Source organism: Arachis duranensis, chromosome 7 (assembly GCF_000817695.3).
Source record: "Arachis duranensis cultivar V14167 chromosome 7, aradu.V14167.gnm2.J7QH, whole genome shotgun sequence".
NCBI classification, from domain to species: domain Eukaryota; kingdom Viridiplantae; phylum Streptophyta; class Magnoliopsida; order Fabales; family Fabaceae; genus Arachis; species Arachis duranensis.
In genome coordinates this window covers 61,560,172-61,577,434 of record NC_029778.3, presented here as the reverse complement: position 1 = coordinate 61,577,434, position 17,263 = coordinate 61,560,172, and the positions used below count along the sequence as shown (strand labels likewise).

The 17,263-nt window shown below is 38.3% G+C and overlaps 1 protein-coding gene and 1 non-coding gene across 2 annotated transcripts; one reads left to right on the top strand and one right to left on the bottom strand.

Moving 5' to 3' along the window:
* Positions 1–8,950: 8,950 nt before the first annotated feature.
* LOC127740883 (small nucleolar RNA R71) lies at positions 8,951–9,058 on the top strand. Its single transcript, XR_008001739.1, has one exon. It is a non-coding gene; the product is annotated as a small nucleolar RNA R71 (small nucleolar RNA).
* Positions 9,059–15,434: 6,376 nt separating this feature from the next.
* LOC107459229 (uncharacterized) lies at positions 15,435–16,723 on the bottom strand. Its single transcript, XM_016077447.1, has 2 exons — positions 15,699–16,723; positions 15,435–15,603 (listed from the first exon to the last, which is right to left on the bottom strand). Exons 1-2 carry the CDS (start codon positions 16,721–16,723, stop codon positions 15,435–15,437), a joined length of 1,194 nt encoding a protein of 397 aa, XP_015932933.1.
* Between the last annotated feature and the right edge of the window lie 540 nt (positions 16,724–17,263).

The window sequence follows — 17,263 nt, the reverse complement described above, 5'->3', positions numbered from 1 at the left end:
GCGTTATTTTCTTGTATTTTTTAAAAAAATTTATAATTTTTTTATTAAGTTATGGGTAATTTAGTAATAAAATTTAAAATTTTATTAAAAAGAACAATTTTAATATGAAATAAAACATTTAGGATGATTCTAAATAAAAAATTACGTGAGAGACGATTTCGATTCTGACACTAAACTTTAGGGACCAAAATAATACTTATCCCTAATTGAAATTCAAAATAATTAAGATTTTTTTTATATTATCTTCAGTATAATTAGATATTTGGTATAATTGAAATTGACTATTTTATATAATTCAAAATCAAGTTTTGGTAATGAAAAAATAATAAAGTTAAATGATTTAAATTAGATAATTGATATTTCAGATTTGAACTGTACTTTATAAAGTATAATTAATCTTTTCATTTTATAATTTAAATTAAAAATAATTATTTCAACTCAACAATATATTAATAAATAGTGTTCCTAAAATATTTTTGATAGAGCATATTTAATTTTAAAATTATTATTCTATCCTTTAATTTTACCTAAATATCTATTATATCCAAATTCTTTTATAAAATCTCTAATTTCTAATTCAAATTGAAAATAAAAACCCTAATTTCGCTCAAACCCTAACCCTCGTAAGTCATATCTCTTATCCTCACCGCCGCACACACACATGAGAAATAAGAAAGAAAAGGGGGAAACGGAATCAGCGAAGAAGGGGAAAAAAGAAAGAAATGGAAAAGAAAGAAGAGGGGGGTTCCGGGAAGAAGAAAGAAGATATGGAGAAGAGGGAAGAGAGAGAAACGGAGGCAGTGCGGTGGGCATCATTACCGCTTCGCTGTCGCTGTGCTGTCACGGAGGGAGTGAGAGAGCGATGCACAAGCCTGTGAGAGAGGAAGATGTCATTGCCACCGCGGCTTGCCACTCTCAGAGAGAGCAACGCACAAGCCTGTGAGAGAGGAAGATGTCGTCGCTGCCGCGCCTTGCCGATGTCAGTTTTTCCGTTGCCGTTCTACCTTCATCAAGCTCGTTTTTCCACTGCCGTTGCGCCATGCCGCCGTACTCCAAGCTGTTGCCGTCGCTGTTTGCAGAAGGAGAGAAAGCAAGCACGCCAGAGGAAGCGAGAGACCGAAGCTGCGAGAGAGGAGAAGTGACGAAAGAAGCTGTCGCGGGAACTGCCGCCAGAGGGAGTCCCATCGCCGTTGTGCTGTGCGAAATCACCGCCACTGTCGCGCATTCTGTCATCACTGCTAGAGGCTGCGCCGTCGTGCCTCTGGTCATGAGTGAAGTCTGCCGTCGAGCTATACCTTCTCGGAGTTGCTACCGTTCCATTACCCTGTTTTATTAAATTTTTTGTGGAGCCACTACCGCCACTGGAGCTGCCCGAAAACCCTGTTGTTACTGCTTTGTTATTTCATTGTAAGCTATCTCTGTTTCCAATTCCATTGAATTTGTTTCCATTTTCGATTCCATTGAATTTGAACTCCCTATTTTGCTGCAACCATGGTCACTGTTGTTGGGACTACCGATGCCACTGTTACTGGAGTATTGTCGGCATTGATGTCGTTGTTGTCCTGGTTAATTTGGAGGTTTTAGCTTTTGAATGTGTTTTATTTCTGAATGTGTATTGGCTTTTGAAATGGCCTGATCTAATTTAAGGAATCCATTGTCTGTTTTTAATTTAGTTTAATTATTTTCCTTGATCAATGCAGGGATGAAGAACTAACTTCAAAAATGGTGGCTTGGTGCCGCTGATTGTGCTAATTTCAGGTCAGGATCCAAATAACTCAAGGTACTCATCATTCCTCCTTCTTGTTGTTGTTGCTCTCTATGTGTTTGTGAAAATTCATGTGTTATTGCACTAGTGTTGCTGTAAAAGGAAACATTGTAAAAGGAGTAACTGCTGCTCATTTTTTAAGTCAAGTTGCTGTAAATTGAAGAGCATCTTCTGGGTATAATTCTGCTTCTGGTGATTTTTTTTCTCCAGTTCTAATGAGCATCACACTGGTAAACTTCTTCATTGTTTTATAACTGTCAAGACATTATTGTTCATTATGTGTTGATGCTATTGTAGTTAAGTTTGTAATGTTTTGAAATTGTAGAAGAAATTGTTAAAACTAATCAACCAGCTCAGACCAAAAGTAAAAAGAAGGAGGTATTATGTTCTTCATTGTTCTCTATTAGTCTAAATTTGTATTTTAATTAACATTTTGGTAAGAAAGCAATCATGCTACAACTGTGGAATAAAGATCTGATTTTTGTCTTTTAATTTCAAAAAAGAATAATTGGCTTTTTGCACTCTATATTCATACTTAAATAAATACTGCCTTGTTGCCAATTTCTTTTACTATTTTTATTCATCATGATTGGGACTCTGTGTTGCCTTCACTAGATTTGGATAAATTTCTTTTACCAAATAGTTGCTTACATCTATTTTTTTGGTTTCAATATCTTTTTAAGTCTTCTTGTAATTCATCTTATTTTATAAGATTAGCATATATGCTGAGAGATATTGAACTCATTTTAGCGTTCATCGAACTGGGCCGCGAAAAAAGATATATTATAAATCAAAAGAAGTAAAGGCTGCAATTGTTACATGTGGAGGCCTCTGTCATGGTCTTAATGATGTCATTAGATAGGTTAGCTTGTGATCAATTTAGTCACTGTAATACTATAGCTTAATTCCAGAGTTTATGCATTTTCTGTATTCTTGTGCCACAAAGATTCTCTGAATATGTTTGATGTTTTAATACTATTGTTTTGCAATTAACCTCTGGATTTTTTTTTTTACCCAAACAGCAAATATAGCCAATCACTTCATACTTTGTGGTCAGCTCCATTCCGCATTACCATTCCCATGGTTCTTCTGTATCAACAACTAGGTGTTGCTTCTTGGTGCACAAAATTGTGATACACAATGGCGCCAACAACTTGGTACGCACAATTGTAATCTCAACTCTTTTTCACAACTTCGCACAACTAACCAGCAAGTGCACTGGGTTGTCCAACTAATAAACCTTACGTGAGTAAGGTTCGATCCCACGGAGATTGTCAGCTTGAAGCAAGCTATGGTCACCTTGTAAATCTCAGTCAGGCGGATTCAAATGGTTATAGAGTTTTAATAATTAAAAAGATAAATAAAACATAAAGTAAAGATAGAGATACTTATGTAATTCATTGGTGAGAATTTCAGATAAGTGCATAGAGATGCTTGTTCCTGTTGAATCTCTGCTTTCCTACTGCCTTCATCCAATCCTTCATACTCTTTTCTATGGCAAGCTGTATGTTGGGCATCACCGTTGTCAATGGCTACTTCCTGTCCTCTCAGTGAAAATGGTCCAAATGCGCTGTCACTGCACGGCTAATCATCTGTCGGTTCTCGATCATGTTGGAATAGAATCTAGTGATCTTTTTGCGTCTGTCACTACGCCCAACACTCACGAGTTTTGAAGCTCGTCACAATCATCCCTTCCCAGATCCTACTCGGAATACCACAGACAAGATTTAGACTTTCCGGATCTCAGGAATGGCCGCCAATAATTTTAGCTTATACCACGAAGACTCCGATCTTTCGGAATGGAGGCTAAGAGATATACACTCGATCTAAGGTAGAACGGAAGTGGTTGTTAGGCATGCGTTCATAGGTAAGAATGATGATGAGTGTCACGGATCATCACATTCATCAGATTGAAGTGCGAGTGAATATCTTAGAACAAGAATAAGCTCGAATTGAATAGAAAATAGTAGTACTTGCATTGAAACTCGAGGTACAGCAAAGCTCCACACCTTAATCTATGGTGTGTAGAAGCTCCACCGTTGAAAATACATAAGTGGTCTGGAAGTCCAGGCATGGTCGAATGGCTAGCCTCCCCAAATATGAAAATATCTCATCCAGAATGTCTCTATGATCCGAAGATGAAAATACAATAGTAAAAGGTCCTATTTATAATGAAACTAGCTACTAAGATTTACAAAAACAGGTAAATGATGCAGAAATCCACTTCCGGGCCCACTTGGTGTGTGCTTGGGCTGAGCATTGAGCTTTACACATGTAGAGGCTTCTCTTGGAGTTAAACGCCAGCTTTTATGCCAGTTTGGGCGTTTTAACTCCAACTTTTATGCCAGTTCTGGCGTTTTGACGCCAGAAAAGGGCAGAGAGCTGGCATTTTGATTGCTATTTTACATCGTCAAAACTCACGCAAAGTATAAATTATTATATATTTATGGAAAGCCCTGGATGTCTTCTTTCCAACGTAATTGAGAGTTCACCATTTGGAATTCTGTAGCTCCAGAAAATCCACTTCGAGTGTAGGGAGGTCAGAATCCAACAGCATCTGCAGTCCTTTGTCAGCCTCTGAATCAGATTTATGCTCAGGTCCCTCAATTTCAGCCAGAAAATACCTGAAATCACAGAAAAATATACAAACTCATAGTAAAGTCCAGAAATATGAATTTTGCATAAAAACTAATAAAAACATCCCAAAAAGTAGCTAGATCCTACTAAAAACTACCTAAAAATAATGCCAAAAAGCGTATAAATTATCCACTCATCACAACACCAATCTTAAATTATTGCTTGTCCCTAAGCAAATGAAAACAAAATTGGATAAAAAGAAGAGAATATACAATGAATCCCACAGTATCAATGAAACTTAGTTCTAATTAGATGAGCGGGGCTTGTAGCTTTTTGCTTCTAAATAGTTTTGGCATCTCACTTTTTCCTTTGAAATTTAGAATGATTGGCATCTATAGGAACTTAGAATTTTAGATAGTGTTATTGATTCTCCTAGTTTAGTACGTTGATTCTTGAACACAGCTACTTTATGAGTCTTGGCCGTGACCCTAAGCACTTTGTTTTCCAATATTACCACCGGATATATAAATGCCACAAACACATAACTGGGTGAACCTTTTCAGATTGTGACTCAGCTTTGCTAAAGTCCCGAGTTAGAGGTGTCCAGAGTTCTTAAGCACACTCTTTTGCTTTGGATCACGACTTTAACCACTCAGTCTCAAGCTTTTCACTTGGACCTGCATGCCACAAGCACATGGTTAGGGACAGCTTGATTTAGCCGCTTAGGCCTAGATTTTATTTTCTTGGGCCCTCATATCCATTAATGCTCAAAGCCTTGGATCTTTTTTTTACCCTTGCCTTTTGGTTTAAAGGGCTATTGACTTTTTCTGCTTGCTTTTTCTTTTTCTTTTCTCTTTTTTTTTGCCTTTTTTCGCTGTTTTTTCTTGCTTCAAGAATCAATTTCATGATTTTTCAGATTATCAATAACATTTCTCTTTGTTCATCATTCTTTCAAGAGCCAACAACTTTAACATTCATAAACAACAAGATAAAAAACATGCACTGTTCAAGCATTCATTCAGAGAACAAAAAGTATTGCCACCACATCAAAATAATTAAACTAGTTTCAAGATCAAATTTGAAATCCAAGTACTTCTTGTTCTTTTGTAATTAAGCACATTTTTCATTTAAGAGAGGTGAAGGATTCATGGAGTTATTCATAGATTTAAGACATAGACACTAGACACTAATGATCATGTAGTAAAGACACAAACATAGATAGAACATACAACATAAAGCCAAAAATAGAAAAATAAATAGACAAGGAGATTAAGAAATGAGTCCACCTTAGTGAGGGTGACGTCTTCCTCTTGAAGGTCCAATGGTGCTCTTGAGCTCCTCTATGTCTCTTTCTTGCCTTTATTGCTCATTCCTCATAGCTCGTTGATCTTCTCTAATCTCATGGAGAATGATGGAGTGCTCTTAGTGTTTCACCCTTAATTGGTCCATGTTGTAACTCAAGCTTTCCAAAGAAGTATTGAGTTGCTCCTAATAATTGTGTGGAGGAAATTGCATCCCTTGAAACATCTCAGGGATTTTTTGATGAGAAAATTCCTCATGCTCTTGTTGAGTGCCATGAATGGGCTCTCTAGTTTGCTCAATCCTCTTCTTAGTAATGGGCTTGTCCTTTTCAATGAGGATGTCTCTCTCTATGACAATCCCAGCTGAATAGCAAAGGTGACATATGAGATGAGGAAAGGCTAATCTTGCCAAAGGTGAGGACTTGTCAGCCACCTTGTAGAGTTTTAGAGGTATGATTTCATGAACTTTTACTTCCTCTCCAATCATGATACTATGAATCATGATGGCCCAATCCACAGTTACCTCAGATCGATTGCTAGTGGGAATGATAGACCGTTGGATGAACTCCAACCATCCTCTAGCCACAGGCTTAAGATCCGGTCTTCTCAATTAAACCGGGTTGCCCCTTGAGTCTCTTTTCCATTGAGCTCCTTCTACACATATGTGGTCTTGATGGACCTTTGAGATGAATTTTTCCATCTTTCATGACTCAGAGGCGGAGGCAGTTGCCTTCCCTTTCCTCTTTCTAGAGGCTTCTCTGGCCTTAGGTGCCATAAATGGTTATGGAAAAATAAAAAGCAATACTTTTACCACACCAAACTTAAAATATTTGCTCATCCCCAAGCAAAGGAAGAAAGAAAGATGTAGAAGAAGAAGAAAATGGAGGAGATGGAGGGTGTATAGGGTTCGACAAAGGGTAGAAGAGGGTGGTTGTGATGTGTGAACATGAAGGAGTGAAGGGGGTATTTATAGGGAAAAAGGGGGGGTAGTGGCCGAAAGTGTTAGGTGGGTTTGGGAGGGAAATGGTTTTGAATTTTGAAGGTGGGTGGGGGTTTTTGGGGAAGAGTTAAGGAAGTGATTGGTTAAAGATATTTGGGGAAGAGTGTTGTAGAAAGGTGTGAAGAGGAGAGAGAGTGAGTTGAGGTTGCTTGGGATCCTGTGGGGTCCACAGATCCTGAGGGGTTAAGGAATTCTTCATCCCTGCTCCAATTGGGCGTTCACAACGCCTTAGAGTGCAATTCTGGCGTTTAAATGCCAATCTGCTGCCATGTTCTGGCGTTTAAACGCCAGTTTTCCTTCCTGTTCTAGCGTCTAAACGCCAGTTTGTTGCCCTGTTATGGCGTTTAAACGCCAGTTTGGTGCCCTATTCTGGCATTTAAACGCCCAGAAAGGTGCCGGATTGGGCGTTTAAACGCTCATTTTGCTACCCTTACTGGCGTTCAAACTCCAGTAAGTCCTTCCTCTAGGGTGTGCTATTTTCAATGCTGTTTTTTATTTTTTTTCTTTATTTTTTTGTAATTGTCTTTGTGACTTCGCATGATCATCAACCTAAAAGAAAACAAAATAATATAGATTAAACTAAAATTTGGTTGCCTCCCAATAAGCACTTTTTTAATGTCAATAGCTTGACAGTGAACTCTCATGGAGCCTCACAGATGATCAGAGTATGGTTGAGATCTCTCAACACCAAACTTAGAGTTTGGCTGTGGCCTCCCAACTCCAAATTTAGAGTTTGAATGTGGGGGCTTTGTTTGACTCTGTATTGGGAGAAGCTCTTCATTCTTACTCTCCATGGTTACAGATGAAGAACCTTGAGTTTTTACTACAAGGCATTCTTTATTCACATGAAGGATCAACTCTCCTCTGTCAACGTCAATTACAGCTCTTGCTGTGGCTAGGAAGGGTCTTTCAAGGATGATGGATTCATCCTCATCCCTCCTAGTGTATAGGATTATGAAATCAGCAGGGAAGCAAAGGCCTTCAACCTTCACTAGCATGTCCTCTACTAGTCCATAAGCCTTTTTCATAGATTTATCTGCCATTTCCAATGAGAATTTGGCAGCCTGTACCTCATAGATTCCCAGTCTCTCCATTACAGAGAGAGGCATCATGTTTGTCCCTGACCCCAGGTCACACAGAGCTTTTTCAAAGGTCATGGTGCCTATGGTACAGGATATTAAGAATTTACCAGGATCCTGTTTCTTTTGAGGTAAATTTTGCTGAACCAATGTATTCAGTTCATTGGTGAGCAAGGGAGGCTCTTCCTCCTAAGTCTCACTACCAAACAGCTTGGCATTCAGCTTCATGATTACTCCTAAATATTGGGCAACTTGCCCTTCAACAATGTCTTCATCCTCTTCAGGAGATGAATAGTTATCAGAGCTCATGAATGGTAAAAGGAGGTCCAAGGGATTCTCTATGGTCTCTGTATGAGCCTCAGATTCCTTTGGTTCCTCATTAGGATATTCCTTACTGGCCATTGGACGTCCCCTAAGGTCTTCCTCATTGGGATTCACGTCCTCCTCCTCCTCTAAGGTTTCGGCCATGTTGATTATATCAATGGCCTTGCACTCTCCTTTGGGATTATCTTCTGTATTGCTTGGGACAGTGCTAGGAGGAGTTTCAGTAACCCTTTTACTCACTGTCCCACTTGTGCCTCCAAATTTCTAATGGAGGATCTTGTTTTAGTCATGAAACTAAGAGTGGCCTTAGATAGATCAGAGACTATGTTTGCTAAGATAGAAGGATTCTGCTCAGAATGTTCTGTCTGTTGCTGAGATGATGATGGGAAAGGTTTGCTATTGCTAAACCTGTTTCTTCCACCATTGTTATTATTGAAGCCTTGCATCTGTTGATCCTTCCATGAAAAATTTGGATGATTTTTCTACGAAGGATTATAGGTGTTGCCAAAGGCGTCACCCATGTAATTCACCTCTGCCATTGCAGGGTTCTCAGGATCATAAAATTCTTCTTCAGAAGATGCTTCTCTAGTACTGTTGGATGCATTTTACAATCCATTCAGACTCTGAGAGATCATATTGACTTGTTGGGTCAATATTTTGTTCTGAGTCAATATGGCATTTAGAGCATCAATTTCAAGAACTCCTCTCTTTTGAGGTGTCCCATTACTCACAGAATTCCTCTCAGAGGTATACATGAACTGGTTATTTGCAACCATTTCAATAAGTTCCTGAGCTTCTGTAGGCATTTTTTTAGGTGAATGGATCCACCTTCAGAGTGGTCTAGTGACATCTTGAAAAATTTAGACAGACCATCATAGAATATATCTAATGTGATCCATTCTGAAAGCATGTCAGAAGGACACTTTTTGGTCAGCTGCTTGTATCTTTCCCAAGCTTCATAGATGGTCTCACCATCTTTTTGTCTGAAGGTCTGAACATCCACTCTAAGCTTGCTCAGTTTTTGAGGAGGAAAGGACTTGGCTCAGAAAGCCGTGACCAGCTTATCCCAAGAGTCCAGGCTATCTCTAGGTTGTGAGTCCAACCATGTTCTAGCTTTGTCCCTTACAGCAAAAGGGAAAAGCATAAGCTTGTAGACCTCAGGATCAACTCCATTGGTCTTAACAGTATCACAGATCTACAAGAACTCAGTTAAAAACTGATAAGGGTCTTCTGATGGAAGTCCATGAAACTTGCAGTTCTGTTGCAGTAGAGAAACTAATTGAGGCTTTAGCTCAAAATTGTTTGCTCCTATGGCAGGGATTGAGATGCTTCTTCCATAAAAGTTGGAAGTTGGTGTAGTAAAATCACCAAGCATCTTCCTTGCATTGTTGTTTGGTTCGTCCATAATTGTTTCTTTTGCTGCTTCCTTTTCGAAAATTTCAGTGAGGTCCTCTTCAGAGTTTTGTGCTTTAGCTGCTCTTAGCTTCCTCTTCAGAGTCCTCTCAGGTTCAGGATCAGCTTTAGCAAGTATGCCTTTATCTTTGTTCCTGCTCATATGAAAGAGAAGAAAACAAAGAGAATATGGAATCCTCTATGTCACAGTATAAAGATTCCTTAAGGTGTCAAAGGAAAACAAGAACAGAATGATGATGTAGGTAAGGAAGAATTCGAACATTCAAAGAGAGATGGAGTTCGAATTGACAATTGAGGAGGAATCTTAGTGTTTAAATAGAAAAAGATAAGAGACGGGGGAGAATTTTCAAAAATAAAAAGAATAAAATTTAAATAATTAGTTAATTAAAAGGGATTTAAAAAAGGTTCATGTTTTTTGAAAATTAAGAGTAAAAAGGTGGTTTTGAAAAAGATAAGAAATAGTAAAACAAAAAAAATCAATTAGTTAGTTGAAAAAGATTTGAAAATCAATTTTGAAAATATAAGAAGTTAGAAAAGATTTTGAAATTGATTTTGAAAAAGATATGTTTGAAAAGATATGATTGAAATTTATTTTTAAAAATATTTGAAAAGAAAATTAAAAAGATTTAATTTTTAAACTTAAAATTGATTACTTGACTAATAAGAAACTAAAAGATATGATTCTAGAATTTAAAGATTGAACCTTTCTTAACAAGAAAGTAACAAACTTCAAATTTTTTAATAGTATTAATTTCAAAAATTATGAAATAAAGATAAGAAAAAGATTTGATTTTTTTTTTTGAAAAAGATATGTTTGAAAATATATGATTTTGAAAAAGATATGATTGAAAATATTTGATTTGAAAAAGATTTGATTTTGAAAAAAAATATGAAGATTTGAAAAAGATTTGATTTGAAAACAAAATTCCTCTCCTTGTGTCATCCTGGTGTTAAACGCCCAGGAGCTGCATGTTATGGGCGTTTAACGCCCAATTGCTGCATGGTTTGGGCGTTTAAACGCCCAGCCAGGTACCCTGGCTGGCGTTTAAACGCCAGTTTTCCTTCTTCACTGGGCGTTTTGAACGCCCAACTTTTTCTCTGTAACTCCTCTGCTTTATGTTCTTGGATCTTCATTTTGCTAAATCCTTTATTCAAGAAGATATGTTTTCAATTTTGAAAAACAACAAAATGAGTCGAAACATATAATTCTTGGATCAAAACACAAGATATATGCAAGAACATTATGAACGTCAAGCGAATGCATATGTAGAACATCATGCAGTGCAAATCAATAAATCATGAAGATCAAACAAGGCAATTCATCAAGAACGACTTGAAGATCATCAAGAACACAATGTATGTGATTCGAAAATTGCAAGACAATTAAAATCATGCAATTGACACCAAACTAAAAATTTGGCCCTAGATTCAAACAAGAACTATGAAATATTTTCGAGTTTTTATGATTTTATGAATTTTTTGGGTTTTTCAAAAATTGTTTTGGAAAAACGAAAAAGAAGAAAAATTTTTTTTGACAAATTTTTGAAAATAAAATAAAGGTTGAAACAAGAAGAAAATTACCTAATCTGAGCAACAAGATGAACCGTCAGTTGTCCAAACTCGAACAATCCCCGGCAACGGCGCCAAAAACTTGGAGCACAAAATTGTGATACATAATGGCGCCAACAACTTGGTACGCACAATTGTAATCTCAACTCTTTTTCACAACTTCGCACAACTAACCAGCAAGTGCACTGGGTCGTCCAAGTAATAAACCTTACGTGAGTAAGGGTCGATCCCATGGAGATTTTCGGCTTGAAGCAAGCTATGGTCACCTTGTAAATCTCAGTCAGGCGGATCCAAATGGTTATGGAGTTTTAATAATTAAAAAGATAAATAAAACATAAAGTAAAGATAGAGATACTTAAGTAATTCATTGGTGAGAATTTCAGATAAGTGCATAGAGATGCTTTGTTCCTGTTGAATATCTGCTTTCCTACTGCCTTCATCTAATCCTTCATACTCCTTTCTATGGCAAGCTGTATGTTGGGCATCACCGTTGTCAATGGCTACTTCCCGTCCTCTCAGTGAAAATGGTCCAAATGCGCTGTCACCGCACGACTAATCATCTGTCGGTTCTCGATCATGTTGGAATAGAATCCAGTGATCCTTTTGCGTCTGTCACTATGCCCAACACTCGCGAGTTTGAAGTTCGTCATAGTCATCCCTTCCCAGATCCTACTCGAAATACCATAGACAAGGTTTAGACTTTCTGGATCTCAGGAATGGCCACAAATAATTCTAGCTTATACCACGAAGACTCCGATCTTTCGGAATGGAGGCTAAGAGATATACGCTCGATCTAAGGTAGAACGGAAGTGGTTGTCAGGCACGCGTTCATAGGTGAGAATGATGATGAGTGTCACGGATCATCACATTCATCAGGTTAAAGTTCGAGTGAATATCTTAGAACAAGAATAAGCTCAAATTGAATAGAAAATAGTAGTACTTGCATTGAAACTCGAGGTACAGCAGAGCTCCACACCTTAATCTATGGTGTGTAGAAACTCCACCGTTGAAAATACATAAGTGGCCTGGAAGTCCAGGCATGGCCGAATGGCCAGCCTCCCCAAATATGAAAATATCTCATCCAGAATGTCTCTATGATCCGAAGATGAAAATATAATAGTAAAAGGTCTTATTTATAATGAAACTAGCTACTAGGGTTTACAGAAATAGGTAAATGATGCAGAAATCCACTTCCGGACCCACTTGGTGTGTGCTTGGGCTGAGCATTTTGCTTCACACATATAGAGGCTTCTCTTGGAGTTAAACGCCAGCTTTTATGCCAGTTTGGGCATTTTAACTCCAATTTTTATGCCAGTTCTGGCGTTTTGCGCCAGAATAGAACAGAGAGCTGGCGTTTTAATGCCATTTTACGTCGTTAAAACTCATGCAAAGTATGGACTATTATATATTTCTGGAAAGTCCTAGATGTCTTCTTTCCAACGCAATTAAGAGCACGCCATTTGGAGTTCTGTAGCTCCAGAAAATCTACTTCGAGTGCAGGGAGGTCAGAATCCAACAGCATCTGTAGTCCTTTGTCAGCCTCTGAATCAGATTTGTACTCAGGTCCTTCAACTTCAGCCAAAAAATAATTGAAATCACAGAAAAACACACAAACTCATAGTAAAGTTCAGAAATATGAATTTTGCATAAAAACTAATAAAAACATCCCAAAAAGTAGCTAGATCCTACTAAAAACTACCTAAAAGTAATGCCAAAAAGCGTATAAATTATCCGCTCATCACTTCCCTTTTGGGCGCTTTGATGCTAGTCCTTATGTTTCCATTATAGGTACAGGAGTTCACCTGGTATCTCTAGTTTGTTTTACCCCTACACTGCTTTGAATCTATTAGTTAAAATGCACTCTTATTATATAATACTGCTTCCATTCCTCTCTACATATCTTTTATTCTCTAGTCTCTTTGCATTAATGTACTGAGGTGGTAATGGATATAACTTTATTTTTTAAGAAATTCATTCATGAGCTAATAGTCTGGGTTGTTAACCATACTTTAAAACTTGAATTATTTTTATAAGATTCCATGAATTTAATGTTGCATTTTGTGGGAGCAGACGTTTATCATCAGTAGAATGTAGAAGTTGTCTAAGGAAGAATTACAACGTACAGACCAGAGAATTGGCATTATGAATGAAGTTTTGGCAGCTATGGACACTATAAAGTATGTTCTTTTGAACTTCATAATAATTTTTTTAAAAATTTAGTTAAATATCAAGTTCTAACCATTTTATTGTTGGCTTTTCTAACATGGCTTAGATGTTATGCATGGGAGAGTAGTTTCCGGTCTATCTTGATTAATTTCTTTTTGCATGCAAACAAGAATCACATGATGATGTGTAGTGTAGTGCAGTGCCTTTGATTTTGACTGTTGTTGGATTCTTTATGATTATGAATTTTTTTTCTTTTCTTTTTTGTTGAATTTCTTGCTACTTCTTTGGTGATCTTCTTCTATGAATTCATTTGTAGAATTTTGCATCATGGGTTAGTTTGGCTTATAGTTCTATGAACTCATGCATGGACAAAAAATTTCCCATTTTTCTATTGATTTGTGTTGCTTTTTTGTAATTTGCAGAACTAATGAGGTAATCAACACTCAATTGATGGTTTCTCAATAAGTTTGCAAAAAATGGGTCAAGCATTTTTCTCTATATTTCAGCTTGAAACAAAGAGGTTGTTATGCCTTATTGGCATTACATTTGCATTGTGTAAATTAAATTATCAGTTTTGTTATAGAATTGTAATTTTTTTAATGATAATTATTGCATGTAAATAATTATGTAAATCAATAAAAAATTAATTTTTTATACTTTCTTATTTTCTCCCTTCAAAAGCGTGGATGTATGTCTCTTATTGGCAAGCGTTTGAAGCATAGCCAAAACCAACTCAATGACACGTTTCTAAAAGCGTGGTTGTATCTCCACTTTTTGGCACGCTTTAAAAGCGTGGTAAAAAGATATCGCTACATTTTTTGCATTTGTGGCACGCTTAAAAAGCGTGACAAAATCTAATTTTTTTATTACTAGGTTAAAAAGAATTTGCGATGACATTTGCGATAGTAGTTCAACTAATTAAATACATATTATTTTCTAGAAAATTAGCGAGTACTTCATAATTCTATTTTCTCATTAAGAATAGTTTTGGTTTAGCGACAAAATTCTTACAAATTTGATTAAGAATTTTCAAAGATTAGCTATAGATTTGCTACAAAATGTGACAGATTTGCGATCACATTAGCGGATAATTTGTGACGAATTAGGTTCGCAAAATTCCTTGCTAATTAGCGTCAACTAGGCATTCTATTTTGTTTACGAAGTTAGCTTCGAATAAGCAATGATTCTGCTATAGTAGAGTTTGTCGCTAATTAGCGACTACCTTTTAGTATATTTCTTGATTTTCTTCTATGGAATTAGCTTTTACTTTAGCGACGGATTTGTGACTATCTATTTGGTAGCTAAAAAACTTTCCGATGAATTAGTGACTATTGTGTTTGCCTCACGAATCTGCGACTTGTAATTAGCGAGAAAAGCATTAGTTGCTAGGCGGTAGCTAATCCATCACAAATTATATTTTGTGTCAGATTAGCGATTCTTTTACGACTCTTTTTGCGATAACTAATCAGCCATATTCTTGTAGTGATACACTTCACCAGGTGTTGACTGAACTGTTGTCCGGTGCCCATCTGGGCCTCAGCCTCTCTCCCCTTACGGACGAATAGTTCGGCCAACCTACCGTAAGTTGCCTTGACCAGCGAGCACACACGGAGATTCTTGACCCCCTTGAGGATTGAATTAACACACTCGGAGATATTTGTCATCCTGTGCCCAAATATCTGACCCTCATCACGAGGCTGTGTCCATAATGAATACTCAATCCGGTTCGCCCACTCACACATGGCAGGGTCTTCAGACCGTAGAATATCAAACCAGTAATCGAACTCCACCTCGATCTTAGCATAAGCTGCATTCACAAGTAGCCTTCTTGCGTCCTTGCCCTTGAAGGTAAGTGTGAAATTTGCTGCCACATGTCGAATGCAGAATGTGTGGTACGCAGCTGGAGGTAGCCATCCTCCGTCCGGAGCTTCAAAGGCGGCCTTGATACCGTTACGCCTGTCTGATATAACCAGCAGTCCTGGCTGTGGGGTCACGTTCTGACGCAGGTGGGAGAGGAAGAAAGACCAGGACTCCGCATTCTCACCCTCAACCAGGACGAATGCAACAGGCAGAATGTTGGAGTTCCCGTCCTGTGCAATCGTGACGAGCAACGTTCCCCCATACTTGCCATACAGATGGGTGCCATCAATACTGACCAACGGCTTGCAATGACGAAATGCCTCGATACATGGTGGAAACATCCAGAACAGTCGGTGAAAATAAGCTTGCGACTCGTCCACCTATCCCCCAACTCGAACAGAGCTCGTCCTAAGGACTGCAACCGTACCAGGCATCATCAACTGAACTCCTAACACCCACATAGGGAGCTCGTTATATGACTCATCCCAATCACCATAGATGTGCGCAATGGCCTTCTGCTTCGCTAGCCAGACCCTCCTATACGTGGGCCTAAACCCAAAGTGTGCGGCTGTGGCATTTAAGAACACCTTTATGCATACGGATGCATCAGCCCGAACCATTGGCATGATGAATGCCGGTTGTACCTTTTGACCTCCCAAATGCCCTTGCGCTGCCAGAGGCTAAGCCGAATCAACCATGTGCACCCATTCCCAAACTCAGAACACTTCCCAACATTTCGGCGATAGTTAGACTCCATCACCTTGTACTGTACCCCGCGTCGGATGCTGTAAGTCTTCACAGTTAACACGGCCTCATCCTTGTCCTGAAATTGCTGACCAACCTGAAACTCTGTCAAACCTGCAGACCCTTCTGCATCTCTAGCGCCAAAACCAGCAGGCTCCCCAGGACCCCCCTCCTGCCTCATTGCATCCAAGTCCAAAGATGAAAAATGTGGAGGGTACTGCTGTGTGCGAGAGCTAGAACCACCTCCCGCAGTAGCAGGCTCACTCGGTTCAATATCATCGCCACTGTCATCAGCAATGATATCCGGCTCCACATCATCGTCCACTGGATTATCCAATAATGCATCTCCAAGACCAGCCGGTGCAGCACACTGTAAAGGGGTTGGCACGTAATCCCCTATTCCAACTTTGCCGCCTCCACTTCCATTGAGATCCACAGCGAACGAAGGGGAGGCGACAGGCTGGACCAGAGGTTCATACACAGGGACGGAGGAAGACGCACCCGCAGGTCTCGAGCTAGAACCGGCTACCGTGGCTACAGTGGGGGTATTCCGGTTCAAACCCCCCGAGCTGGATACCACGTCAACCAACTTCGCCAACAGTTCTGGTGTCCTCACTTTGGGAAACTGCCAGCGACAATGAAACAGGACCTGTAAGTCATCATCACTTCCAATCGTGAAACAATCATATTTCACGATTTCTTGGAGGACCGAGATTGGAATGCGATAGAAGAACTTCTTAACCCGTTTCACGCCTTCTAGACCAAGTTTTCGTAGAACAAAACTAACAAGGTCGTCATAGCTCGTCGTAGGCCTCACGAAAATACTGAGAGGATCCTTATCAGGGAACTTCACACCGGATCGTGTTTTCCTCTTAATCAATCCTCTGTGGTGAACCAACACTTCAAAACTCTCTTTACTAGCCATTTTCCCACTCTAATGAGAAAAATTCACGTTCACATGATATATATACAGGTCTGGTCCTCAGTAATTTTAATTAGCCTAGTTCAAACTGTATAGGGTGTAATTCGAATTAACATCTTTCGAATTACATAGGAATTGGTCTTCGAAAGTAAATCGAATCAGCCTGGTTCGAATTACTGTTAGTGTGTAATTCGAACCAGGTGAATTCGAATTACATGTGTGCGTGACTTTGTATATTTCGAATCAACATGATTTGAATTATATATAAATGCAATTCGAGCTTAGCTGATTCGAACTACATATTAATGTGTTTTGGTTGATTGATGAAGCTGAATTCAGTTTGGCTGAATCATGTAAATTTGTTCTCTCCTTGGCTTATTTAGGTTTTTTGCCCTTTTAAATTTTTATACAGTAAGTTTCATTATTAAAATTAGTATATTAATAAATATTAATGTGTCTATTAATTTATTTTTTATAAATTAAATATTAAAAATAATAACAAATTTAATTTTAACTAAGATGATAAGTATATTATACTAAAAT

Coding starts and splice junctions, on each gene's coding strand:
- LOC107459229 (XM_016077447.1), bottom strand. CDS start 16,723: ATGGCTAGTAAAGAGAGTTTTGAAGTGTTGGTTCACCACAGAGGATTG. Junction 15,604..15,698: donor GGCATTTGGGAGGTCAAAAG/GTACAACCGGCA, acceptor CTTTGGGTTTAG/GCCCACGTATAGGAGGGTCT.